The following is a 13,817-nucleotide window of genomic DNA, read 5'->3' as shown; positions in this document are numbered from 1 at the left end:
TCCTAAATTCACTAAAAATTCTTGGTGGGAGGGCAGGGGCAGCATGGGAGTGGGGCAAAGTTGTATCAGAAGAAGGTTAAATGATTTGCTTCAAGTCCAAAATCAGCTGTTGACTTCTTAAGCCTTTCCTGACATACTTTTTGGGAGCTCTCCTTTGGAGCCTTCTCATTTGCTACTAATTCCATGATGCCTGAGTGCTAGAATTTTTCCTCTAACTAAATATTTCAGATAGAGCCTGAGTTGCTGTTGCTACTTCTTATTCTGTATAATATGGAGACCAAAATCTCTAAAAATAACCTCTCGTACATTGTAGACTTAATTATCACATGTGTCAGGCATATCTTTTTTACTGTTGTAAAAGCTTGTGACTGGTGTGGGGGATTTATATCTGTGGCAGTTTTAGTGATCTGTCATGTCTTGGGGACCTTGATGTCTTGAATATGGTATGAATTGACCCAACTGGTTTTATTCAACATGAAGAAAATTTCAGAATAACACCACCAACAGACTCTCTTGTGGTGAAAGGGGCCAAGGGAAGCAAAGATTTTCTATATGTAACAAATACTTGGAGAGATGCTGGAAAGAGGCGGTTCATTGAAGGCAATCTCTGCAGCAGTTCTCTTCTTGAAATAAACATGAACCGATTCCCATTAAGGAATGCTGAGTTGTTCTTTATCATAAAGCTTGGTCTGAATTATGTTAAGTTTCAAAAGCATGGAAGGCCGGAGTATTGAGATGACAGAACCTGCTGATAGAGCTCTACAGGTAAGCAGTGCCTAACAAGCAGTGTTGCCTGTGCCCCCGCCTGCTACTGTCACCCACAAATGCTGACTTAATCATCTGCTTTTTTTCTAAAGTTCACTTTGAAATTTCATTTTTATATTTCAGGGGCCAAGAGCTTAGGTTTTATGTGGTATTAAGTGAAATAATATGAAAATTATATATATTGAAGTAAAAAAAAAGGACTTGTATTTAGCTTAACTTTCCTTTATTTAAAACTTACGGATAACATGGTATTTGTTCTGTTAATTTGAATACTTTGGTGGCGGTTGGTTTGGAGGGCGTTGGACCGTAGTGTGTACAGGGAAAGAAGGGGTCAGGAGGAACAGCGGGTGTGTAACATCACTTTTGCCACCAAACGGGAACACCACCACCACCACCTGTAAAGGTACTAGGCAAGTGTCAGATGGCTGGAGGTTAGAGTGAGTTACTCCTTGGAGGTCACAGAGTTCTCATTTAGACATGGGGGGAAAATTATGTTACTAGACTTCTAGGGAAAAATCAAGAATATTTAATTTGATGATATAGCTCCAAGATATTCCTACCAAGTTTCTAAGATGCAAATAGCAATATTATGCTGCCCCCTTCTGTGTATTCTAATTTTCTCTATTTTTTTAAAGAAATTAATACCCACTCGTCGTCGTCGTCGTCGGCAGCCATCCGTCTCGAGAGACGATGGTGTAGCTTCTTAAGAGTCTATCTGCACCGCCGAGAATGGCTGTGCAGTCTGACTCGGGAGTGACATGGTATCTGTCTCCTCCCGTGTTGAATTGACATCTTATGATGACGCTGAAGCTACAGAGCCTGGGCAGGGTAATATGGAGGGTCTGCTGTTGCCCATGCAGCAGACCCCCCCTCTCTTCGCAGCTGAAGGGTCCAAGGGAAAGACGGAGTCGATACAGCTTGGGTTCAGGTGCGCCGCAGGAGTTGCCGGTGTTGACTACAACGTCAAACCGCCTTAGGGACTCCGGCTCCGGATTTTCTGTCGGGGTTTACTCCCTTAGCCTTTCCCCTGAAGAGGTATGCCGCAAGGCAGCGGAGGTTTTTTGGAATCAGAGTTTTCCTTCTCTGATGTACCCTGACTGGAAGATCGAACCAGCGACACTTAGCTCGCAGGCCGACGCTCAATCCACTGAGCTAAACTATACTAGTTAAAACTGACAAGTGTAGGTGAGGATATGGAGCAACTGAAACTCTCATACGTTGCTGGCAGAAATGCAAAATAGTATAACAACTTCAGGAATGTTGAGATTCAGAAGTGCTCGATATATTTCTGGAAATACACATATGCACCTGTATATGTGTAGTTTTAGAAATTATTTTTATTTTATTTTTTTACTGTTCCAATTAACAAAATGGAAGTTTGATTGAGGCCCCAGGGCCCTGGGGCTCAGGTAGGAGGTTACCCTCTGGGGGAAGGAGGGGCCTTATTTAACTTTCTTCTTGGGGTCTTGGGTGTTGGTGTGGCCACACTTCTTCTTGTGGCTTTTGAGAGCATGGGGTTGCAGGCATACGTAACACTTCCAGCAGATCATCGCGTTTCAGTTGTGTTTCTGGGTGGGCTGGCGGAGGGAAGGCTTGATGATCCCATTCTTCAGACAAAGGACAAAGTGTAGGTGGACCCAGTGGAAAATGGGCATGTGAGTTTTAGAGGGACAGTCACTGAACCTGGCTGCAGCGCCTCAGTCACAGGGCACGGCCCTCCAGTGTCATAGACACCAGAGCTGCTCCAGTGTGATGGGGACACTATGTGAGAATCCCTTGTGTGTTCTATGAGCAGATAGGCACGCCAGCCTCGCCTGCTCCCCTGACTGTCCATCTGCATTTCCCACTCTTATAAGATACATGATTTGAATATATTTTCTCTCATTCTCTGGGTTGTCTTTTTATTCTGTTGATAGTCTTTTTGTTGCACAAAAGTTTTTAATTTCTATGAAGTCCAGTTTTATTTTTTCCTCTTGTTGTTGCTGCTTTTGGTGTCATATTCAAGAAATTTCTGTCAAACGCAGTGTCCTGAGGCTTTTGCCTTGTTTTATTCTAAGAATTTTGTACTTTTAGCTCTTATATTTAGGTCTTTTATCCATTTTAAGTTAATTTTTTAATATGGTGTTAGGTTAGGATCCAACTTCATTCTTTTGCATGTAGATGTCCAGTTTTCCCAGCATCATTGAGAAAACTGCCTTTGTGCCAGTATTGTACTGTTTTAATTACTGTAGCTTTATAGTATGTTTTGAAATCAGGAAGCATGAGTCCTTCAACTTTGTTCTTTTTCAAGATTGTTTTGGCTACTTGAGATTCCCTTAAAATTCCATATGAATTTTAGAATGGATTTTTCTGTTCCTGTAAAAACATGATTGGAGCTTTGAAGGATTCCACTGAACCTGCGGAATGATTTAAGTAGTACTGACATCTTTAAAGTGTTGAGTTTTATAATCCATGAACATGGGATGTCTACTTATGTCTTCAGTTTCAGCAATGTGTCAGGGCATGTCTTTCACCTCCTTCGTTAATTCCTAATTATTTTATTCTTTTTGATGTTATTGTAAGTGGAATTGTTAGTTTTTTAAATTTCCTGTCTGGATTGTTCATTTTACATAATTTTTAACGAATTAAACGTACTGTATTTAAATTACCATCTGGGTTTCCTTTTGACATAAACAGCCAGGGAATGTAAAATAACACCCATAGACCACCGACTCTTGACACATACTCGTATTTATCTTTACATTATTCCGAAGGTTCACAAAGGTTGAGAAGTTTGCAATCTAGGGTCTTGGAGCTAATCAACAGTTTGAATTCCGGACTCTGGACCATGGGGCAACTAAGTTAGTGGGATTCTGACACAAAACGTCTGAGGGTGACCAGAGCCTACTCAGAACAGGGGTGTTTTGCTCGGAGTGGGCACTGGAACAAGATAGGTGCCACAATTACCCATTCATAAAGCAAACCAAGGTTTCTTCCGCTTCCGGCAGCCCCCCCCACCCCCATGGGCAAAGGGCAAGCTCCTTGCAACATCAGCACGGATCTGGAAACCAGTTTGGTGTACTGCTTTTCAGGGAAACGACGCTGGCGGGAGGAGGAGTAACAACAACAACGGAACTGCCCTTCCTAAGGTCTGTCCAAACCTTCTGGGCAACCTGAACTCTCCGCCGGCAACTTGCTACAAATCCCGCCCGACGACGGGTCCTCGGAAGGCACAAACCGCCCCCTTTGCTGGTGCGGGCGGTTAAGCGCCGTGTGCGGAAGTGGCGTTCCGGTCCAGCCTCTGAAATCAACCCCCATTCTGCCCCAAGAGCGAGGCCTCCAACGACCATGGCAGGGCAGCAGGGGCAAGAGAGCCGCGAAACCCTAGCGCTCGCCCAGGCCCGGTTCCAGAAGGGCGAGTACGCGGAAGCCGAGGCGCTGTACTCCGCTTACATCCGCCAGTGCGACGGCACGGCTTCTGCGGGCGCGCCTCGCGGGAGGTAAGTATCGCGAGAAGTGGGGTCGGCCGCGTCTTCACGGTGGGGTGGGGGCGGGGCTGCGGTCCTGTAGCCTCTGCTCTGCAACCCAAGCGCCGGGGCTCGCAGGGCCCACGGGACAGGTGCTTCTTTTCTCGGAAAGGTGGTGAGGGGCGTGTTTGGAGCGCAACCCCTGCGCGCTGCTCTCAGACACCCAGGGGGGTATGGGGACTAGGGCTCTCGGCTCTGATTCACCCCGGTGTCCGGCTCTCCTGTTGCTCTCGTTACTTTCTCCATCAAGGAACCCAGGGCGGGTAGGGGCTTTCCACCTGGTCTGCTAACAGCGGGGTATCCGAGACCTGGTGAGGGTGAGGCGGCCTGCCTGGGCAGTGCCACGCTAGCATGGTGCCGCGACCGCAGCCGCATTCTCACTGCAAGGGCGTCTTGTTTTTTATGTATTGCAAAAAAATAGTTTTTTTTTTTTTTTTTTTTTTTTTAAAGTGTATGGGAAATAGTATAATGAACCTCTAGGGAACCATGATTTGGCCTTAGCAGCATCATTTCACCCAGACCTCAACTTCTTTATCTATGGGCGCTTCAAATGTATTTCTGAGTATTAAGGATTCTTAAAAAGATATAACTACAGCATCATTATCACATAATTCATTAATATCAAATATCCAGTAAGTGTTGGAATTTTACTGATTGGTCAGTAAAGTTATTATTATTTTTTTTCCATTTATTGACTTCAGAGAGAGAGGGAGGGTCAGGGGAGGGAGGGAGAGAGGGAGAGGGAGAGAATGAGAATGTACTCATTGGGTGATTCTTGTATGTGCCCTGACCAGGGATTGAACCCACGACCTTGGTGTATCAGGACCACGCTCCAACCAACTGAGCTACCCAGCCATGGCAATAAAGTTTTTTTTGTTGTTGTTGTTTGGTTTGTTCGTTTTTATCAGATGGTTCAAGTCAGGATGCACATCAGGTCTCTTAATCTATAGGCTCACCTTCTTTTTCTCCCTTTGTGAACACCGAGAAAGAAGACACCTACTAAGAAGGGCTCCTGATGGATAAGCAGACTCAAATTTTAAAAAATACAAACCAACCCACCCCGAATCCCTAGCAGCCACTTCTGCACAGGGGCCTCTCCCGCAAACCGCACTTCAGGCGGAGGTCTGCCTGAGCTGCCTGCCTGCACTGGGTTTCTGGCATCTGAGCCGGGTTCCTGGAGTCCTGTTTCCACCGACAGGACTGAGGCTTTCCCCATCCAGTTGGAGATGCACAGCTCAGGCCAGTCAGGTCAATGCCATTGGGGCCAACCTGGGCGGGCTTAGAGTCCTCCTTTGCATGAGGACAGACCTATCAGGGACCAGGGGTGTGGACTTTTCTCCATGTAGGTCCTCTCCCCTCCGGCTGTGGGAGTGCACTTTGCCTGTCCATTCCATATTGTGTTTCCCAGGTTAAGCTGCAGGGTTGAAGTCTTACCACCGCAGCCCAGCAGCAGGACAAAGCAGGCCATCCGGGAGGCGACCCTGCTGGCCCTGGGGCTGCCAGACAGCCGGGCTGTTCTCACTGCCGTGCTGTATCGCGGGGTTGCACTGAATGAAAGTTTCCTTCTAACTGTACTCCAAACTGGGGGTTCCTGTTGGCATTGAATTGGCACCAGCGGCCATCGGTTGACACCTTGTAGTTAGTCTGTTGAGGAAACGGTGTCATGTGTCCTGAGAGTTACCCACGTATTTGACTTGTGGGATCCGTCCCCCTGATGTTACTTAACATAGTTTCCTACATTGCGTGCAGGTTGGTAGTTCCACCTTGGGGTTTGATTCCATTCAGTTTCAGTACGGCAAGAATACTTCCTAGGTGGTGGAGTGTGCATCTACCAGAAAGTAGGTGACGTCTGGTTGTCTCTCGCTCTGTGATGTGAGCAACCTCACCTACGAATACCAGCTTGCCCAAAGCTGCTTCTGTTTATGCCTGAATGTACAGCATTCATTAGTCCAGATTTTGCCTTAGTTGTTCCTGATGGTGTGGAGCGGACCAGGACGGGAAAAGAGAGAACAGAGGGGCTGAATGACCAGCTTTTATGGACAGTTTGAGTTGTCTGCCCCATCACCCTCTTCCCTCAAGGATTTTATTTTTCTTGAGAGGATGCCAGCTTTTTTTCTGTGTGTGACTTAAAATGAGCCTGCATGTTAAATCTGTATGTGTTAAAATTGCTTTCTCTTAATACACCAGCATAATAGTTAATCAAAGTTTCTGAATAGGCAAGAAGATGGTACCATCTCCCCCCGCAGATAATGAGCAAACATAGAAAACATAGTTTTCTATTCTTGTTTCAGGCTCTAAGAATAGACTTATCTAGTAGGTGTCAGATAGTTTTCATCAGCAAGTATATTGATGCCATCTGGTCTTGTTTCTCTTCCTCCTCTGTATGTCCCAGCCTGAGAGCGCAGCATGAGTCTGCCCCCCCCCCCCCCCCCCCCCCCCCCCGCCTAGTTTAAGAAAGAAAGTCTGCATGGTTTAGCAGAGAGGCGCTCCGTGTGCTTGAACTCCAGTCCTGGCTCTGCTCCACAGCTTGTCCCTCTTCTCAGGCTCAGTTTCTCATCTGTAAGACGAACTTTCATCTTCCTTGGAGTTCTGAACTTCTAGGAACTCATGGACTGAAACTGAATTCTTCAATGTTTCCCCTTACATGTATCTTTTAGAGTTTAAATTTATTTAAAAAATATTGCGTTGCGGAGTTATTTTGAAATAGTATCTGCAAACTTTGACTGCCTTTCACTCTGACTGGTTTCATAACATTTTCTTTTACTATCCAAAAGTCCAGCTTTAGCTGTAACCTAATTTTCTCATGTTTTTTCTTTGCTGAAGTAGGCAAATGCTAAAAATCCAGGTAATCTGGTTAAATTACATTACTGTAAGTACAAATCTCAATATTACAGAAGTCTGGGCTCCAACTGTTAGCCCATGTCTTTAAAATATGAAACAATTTCCACATGAAAAATGGGCTTTTGGAATTTGCTGTAATGAGATCTGATTCTAAATCAAACATTCTAAGCTCCTCTGCATATAAGAAATTTATAACAAAGCTTTGAAGCTTAGAAATTTAATGACTGAAACTTGACTGGACGCCTGAGGCTTCATTTTTCTTAAAACTTTACAGGGTCACAGTTAGCCTAGTATCATAACGGACAGAGGAGCTGAGTGTAGCCTCTTGCTCTCTCGGTTTGAACAGTGGTGCTAGCAGCACCCAGAAGTTTCTCTGTTATATCTTATAGAAGCAGACATTTGCTGAAACTGCAGTGGCTCTGCACCGTGGTTAGTGAACTTGGACTTGAAGGAGGCCCGTAGGCTGTGAGCTCCTCTTATGGCAGCAGTAGTTAGAGTCCCTGTCTGACATGTCAAGGATCAAGGTTAAGGGAAGTACCTTTTAATAACACTGACAGCAGTGTTATTAAACCAGATATTTTCTGAGGACTATATTTTGCACTATGGGGTATCCATCAAAGAAATGACAGGTGAGTTTAGCCTGCATCTTTCCTGTTTGGATCAAAATTGAGACTCACATTGGAATAAAAGTAAGAAAAACAGAATCATCTTGGACACAGAGCAGAGCCCAGAATGTTCTCTGTGCAGAGGATTTGTCCAGCTGGGGCTGGGGTGGAGGGGAAGGGGGGCTGTAGAACCTGTTGGGCTGGTGACTGTCAGAGATGCCTGGAGCCCTCAGTTGCAGAGCTGATGCTGCACAGAGGAGCCAAAGGGGACCGGAGCCTTGATACCCTTCTAGCCTTGGCAGGGTTTCAACCCAGACTGAAGGGGAGGGCACCTCCTGTTGACTTTTCCCTTAGGGTTAACTTTTATTTCGTTATCGGTGGAAAGTGATTTCAAATCCTATTGCTGTGGGATCACTTAAACTTTTGAGAATAAAATTGATGACTCACTTTGTGACATGTTCATAGCAGACCGGAATTTTGGGCTGGCTTTCCCTCCTTGCTCAGCTTGAAGCTGACCAGCCGTCTCTGCCCTTCTGGCATGTGCTTAGAAAATGAATAGTGATTTTGATACTATATTTAGCCAAACAAGTTGGCAAAGAACAGGGACGTGGAGCACGTTATGAAATGAAGGTGCTTTTCCGATTGGCGTTGGAATGCTGTACTCCGACGAAAGTGGGCGACCGGATTATTAACAAAAATGGATCCACCGCTTTAATTTCGTGGTGCTTTGTTTCTTCAGCTTGGTTTCTTGGTGTGGATCCTGCGTGCTATAGGCTACGAAGCTCAACGGTAGCCCAAAGAGAATGCAAGTGGAAGCGGGAGGAAGTCGGTAGCGCGGTGTTTTTAACGTGGACTTTTTGTTGAAAGGGAATGCAGCCCAGAGGACCTGGCTACCGCGTATAACAACAGGGGGCAGATCAAGTACTTCAGGGTTGATTTTTACGAAGCCATGGATGACTACACTTCTGCCATAGAAGTCCAGCCCGGCTTTGAAGTTCCATATTACAACAGAGGGCTGATACTGTACAGGCTGGGTAAGAACCCCCTCCCCCGCCTTTTGTCCTTGATTATTATATATTCTCTGAATTTAGAGCCCTTGAATGTGGTAAAACTAATGGAGTGATCATCAGGTCTTAAAAGTTACGTGAAATTTAGGTTTAGGGCCTGGAACAGGAGTTGTTCCTGAGTTTATTTTAGGCTTTTTGAAAGCATTACAGACAGACCACAGGGGACCACAGGGGTGGGAATTGGACGGGGGCGCCGGAGGGAGGGTGAACCCCGTTCCTTTGTGCCTGTAAGTTCCCAGCTGCAAAACGAGGTGATGCTGTTGGTCACCTGTGAAACTTTCCTGAGTTAAAATCTTTGAAGACCCACGAGACAGTGTAAAGTGAAGGAGTTTGAGATCCTTGGCATCAGGGGAGCATAGGGACCGTTTTTTAATTTAAAGTGTTCAAAAGAATTATTTCCTGTTTCCTCATTTTACTGTAATTATCTAAAATAGGTGATATAATTTTGTTGAAATGCCATGATGATTCATGCTATTTACCTGCTAAATCTCAATAAATAAACCCTTAGCTAATTTTAAATATATTATTTTGTAAGGGCAGATGAAATTCCTTTGATATAGGCACCCCTATGTCATTATTAAGAGAAAAAAAATCCTTCAGTAGTAGTGGTTGAACGCTCATAAATATAAAAGCAAAAGTGTGTGTGTGCAAACTTTGCTATGAATTATGTAAGGAAATACTCAACTTCTTTTCTCTTTCCCATTTTTTTATTTTGGTACAGGGTACTTTGATGATGCTTTGAAAGACTTCAAGAAAGTATTAGAATTAAATCCTAGATTTCAAGATGCTACATTGAGCTTAAAACAGACTATGCTAGACAAAGAAGAAAAACAAAGAAGAAATTATTGAAACATTTAACTTTGAAATATTAATTCATGATCCTTATACCTGGTATCTCATTGTCTCTAAAGTAGGTATTAAGCTATTTTGATTTATATTTAAGATAAAGAGGTTTATACATTGGTACTGAAATTTAAATGACTGAAGGTAGTTAATTTTAGATTTAGTACTTATGTTAAATAGGTGTGCTTTTTATGAAGTATAAAGAAGTAATAATGTATAATTGTATCTTATTAAGTAAAATATTTAAAGAAATGTGTGGTGTTTTCAGTAAAAAATTTTTTTCTGTGTTTTTATTCCCGATTTTTAAAAAGATTTTATTTGTTTATTTTTAGAGAGGGGTAGGGAGGGAGAAAGAGGGGGAGAGAAACATCAGTGTGAGAGAGAAACATCAGTCAGCTGTGCCTTGTACATGCCCTGACCAGGGGCCAGATAGCGCTCCCCACCGAGTTCCAACCTGCGACCTTTCGCTTTGCAGGACATGCCCACCCAACTGAATCGCGTCAGTCAGGGCCCCAAGTTTTTACTTAAAAAATTTACATCTGTAGAAAAGTTGAAGCAGAATATAGTAAACACCTGTAAGCTCTTCACTTAGATTTACCAGTTGTTAGCATTGTTTTACATTTGCTTTTTCTCTATATTTGAATATATAAAATTTTGCCAAATCATTTGAAAAGAGGTTGCAGATACCATAATGCTTTACCACTAAATATTTTAGCCTGCATCGTCTAAGACTAGAGACATGCCTCTTCATAGCCACAATACCATTATAATACCTAATAAAATTAACAGTTCTATAATATAATCCATACCCAGCCCATATTCTAACATTTCCAATTGTTTCCAAAATGTAGTGTGTTGACTTCTATTCATGGATCTGGAGTCGATCAAGTTACATTGCGTTTTGCCGTGTCTGTTTGAGTTCTTTTAATCTAGAACAGGCCCCTGCCCATTGTCTGCCCACGGCATTCGCTTTGAGAGCAAAGCTATTTTATGTAGCTAGGCCAGGGAGATGTAACACTGGGGTTCATACATAAACACATGTCCTACATGAGAGCAGTTTGAAAGAACTCAACTGACAACGATTTTCTCTAGAAGTCATTGATAAGGTAGGTTAGGATTTAAATACTGAGCATAATTTTCCGTCTGTAGATAATGACAATAATAATTATTGTCATTAACAACATTTACTGAATCCTTACTATAAGTCAAGCACTGTTCAGACCCTTTATATAATAAATCGGGAGTGGAATGGAGGTGGATAGACTGGCGAGGAACTGACAAAAAGCATTTAGTAAATATAAAACTTAAAAAAATCAGGTTTTTTTGGGTGCTGCCAACAAATGATTAGGGTGTGATGAAGCATTTAGAACTGGGAAGAAGTTGAGGGGAGCACAAGCCAGAGCCAGCTGTGTCTTATCTGCACTTAAAAAAACTTATTATTATTGAGGTTTGGCTTCCAAAGAGAATGATCCTGCACCTTGGGATCTGCCAGACTCTGTTATTGCTGTGGAAAAACTGTTCTGAGTGGAAATGACCGGATCAGAAGAAAGGCACAGAGTAACTTCTGGGGCTTTCTGAGATGCGCTTGCCACCAGTAATCGGCCTGAATAGTATATTTTTTTTAAATTAAATCATTTTAAAATGGTTATTCTATTACAGTTGTTCTGATTTTTCCCACTTTGCCCTCCTCTGCCCATCCCACCCTCTGCTCCCACAGTCAATCCTTTTCTGAGTTTAAGTGATCTACTGAAACAGAAGTAATCACCTAGTTTGAAGTTAATAAATTATATCAGCAAACTACACGGGGAATTTGGGCTGTAGGTCAATGAATATTAAAAGGAAATGAAGTTTGAAAGGAAACGAAAAGTCTCCATATTTCTGGAATTATTCACAGTTTCCAAAATGACTTTCCATTTGTTGGAAATGTCTTTAAAAGAACATATAAAGTTGCATTAAAATGTACAAAAAAACCCTCTTAATAAAACTTTTACTTAAAAAGTAAGGTCCCTAGATCTTGGGAGAGCTTCAAGCCATTCTACCCCAAACATGAAATACTTAAAGCTTCAATACTTTATTTTCTCTTGGCTCATATTCTCTTTTCCTTGCTCCTGACTGGGAGCAGGTATAATATGAAAAAAAACAAAAAACAAAAACAAAAATAAACTTGATAAGAAATTTCATTTGGTTTGTTGGATTTATTATTCAATATTTCTCCATCCTTTATCAGAAAACAAAATCCAGTGAAGTTCACAATCAGCACTTCCTGATTAGAACCCAGGCACTTATTTTTCTGTTATTTTTGTCTTCTGTTACTGGAAATAACTAAACAATAAGATATTTTCATTGTTTATCTTCTTCAAAACTTTAGGCACTATACGTTCACTCTAAATTCCTGATTGACTAAGTAATGCCTTAGAGATATTCTTTTGTGTTTGCTAGCATTCAAATTATCCATGTGTTCTTTTTCTACTAGAAAAGTAGCCAAAGTATATTGTTTTCTGGTTTTTCTCAGCAGAAACAAGGCAGAAAATTCTGGTTTGTCGTAAGGTTTGTCTTTCACAAAGTAAGAGACTAAATAGATTTAAGTTGCTTTTGAGTTTAGGAGATTTTTCTTAGCTCTTAAGCAGGCAGCTCTGCAGCTGTTTTGCCCCCTGAAACCCGGAGCTGAGTAAAGCTGGTTGACTTACTTTGTGAGAGCAAACTATCGTCCAGCTGGTGAGATAGCAAACTGCATTGCCAAGTCAGCTTTTAGCCCTTATCTGAATGCCCTTTTCTGTATCTTTACTGGTTTTCCTGTCTTTCCCCGGCCTCACTACTTTCCCAACAGTATGCATGGTCTTGGCCCCCCGGCCAGTCTGCAAGTCTCAACATCCTTCCCTGGGACAGAACAGACTTCAGTTCTGCCACTCAGGGCAGATCGATTCAGCATTTACACTGATACTCATCTCAACATCAGATTTAACTCTGAGTTTCAAATAATTAGACCTATCTCTTGCTTAATAATTCCTTTTGTCCCTTGAAATACTTATGCTAATTGAAAAGCCATTAAGTGAAAAAATATTTTCAATAATTTTTAACTAGAAAGGTGATGAACTTCGTTCAGCCCAAGATACCCAGATACTTTTTACAGACATAAAAATAGATCAGTTGAGCAATGAAAACAGTTATATATACATAATTGTTTGAAATGATAATATTTATAACAATCACATCGACTATAATGGCATGAAAGTTTACGTATCTTTTTTCTTCTGTGCCATTAAAAAAGCTTTATTGAGGTATAATTCGCATATCATTCAGTTCACCCATTTAAAGTGTATAACACAATGGTTTTAAATATATGCAGTTTCTGCAGCACTTCTATAACTAAATATCCAAGCTTTATGGGGCTCGTCGTCTTCTTGCATGCCAAGTGTATTTAATGAAGTTATTTTGGGCAGATTAAAGGCTAAATGTGAGAGTGCTTCAGAACACCTACACACCTACACACACACACACACACACACACACACACACACACACAGAGTCCTAAAACATGCTGCCTTTTTAGGTTTCATCTAAATAAGCATCATGACTCCAGTTTGGTTCATGCGATATGCTCTGGTTAGAAACTTGTAGGTTCAGTATGTGGGAGGGCATGTCTCTTTCTGAAGCTGTGACGTTGTAATAGTTCTTCTTATGGCATATTTATTTAATGTGTTTTGAATGAACAGGTTGTTTCAAAAACAAATTATTGACTAACACCTGTGAAGAACTAATCAAACAGTTGGCTGTGTGAGCTAGGTGTGTAAATTTTAGTCGCTTCTAGAAAAGTCACATTATGATATTTTCTATATTTCTAAAAAGTATGCCAGTAAATTATGGGAAGCAGATTCCTGTTTAAAATGGCATTAAGTCAGAGAGAAGGAGATATGTTAAATGCCATGTCTAATGTTGGGGGTCATCAAAAGACCAGTTTATTCTTTACCAAAAAGGAAGTGAAAGATGAGCAATACTATTTAATTTTTTTTTTTTGAAACACAAAGCAATTGGTTAAGATTTCCAAAAAAAAAAAAAGCTTATTCTTTTTAAAATCACAGGAAGATTAAGAACACATCAGTGTAGCAAAAGACAAATGATGAAAAAAGAAACCTGTAAGGACGTCCCGAAAGCAGAAATTATGACCTGTGGAAGCGCCTGTAACAGAGTGA

The 13,817-nt window shown here is 42.0% G+C and overlaps 1 protein-coding gene across 1 annotated transcript; it reads left to right on the top strand.

The window, feature by feature from the left end:
- Window positions 1-3,780: 3,780 nt before the first annotated feature.
- TTC32 (tetratricopeptide repeat domain 32) lies at window positions 3,781-9,861 on the top strand. The gene is made up of 3 exons (XM_090280172.1): window positions 3,781-4,244; window positions 8,585-8,751; window positions 9,506-9,861. Exons 1-3 carry the CDS (start codon window positions 4,093-4,095, stop codon window positions 9,631-9,633), a joined length of 447 nt encoding a protein of 148 aa, XP_090136298.1. The 5' UTR covers window positions 3,781-4,092; the 3' UTR covers window positions 9,634-9,861.
- The last annotated feature ends 3,956 nt before the right edge of the window (window positions 9,862-13,817 follow it).

This window comes from Furipterus horrens, unplaced genomic scaffold (genome assembly GCF_987537825.1).
Source record: "Furipterus horrens unplaced genomic scaffold, mFurHor1.1.pri manual_scaffold_6, whole genome shotgun sequence".
NCBI lineage: Eukaryota > Metazoa > Chordata > Mammalia > Chiroptera > Furipteridae > Furipterus > Furipterus horrens.
Note: the sequence above shows the minus strand (reverse complement) of the source record. Positions and strands in the feature narration are given on the sequence as shown.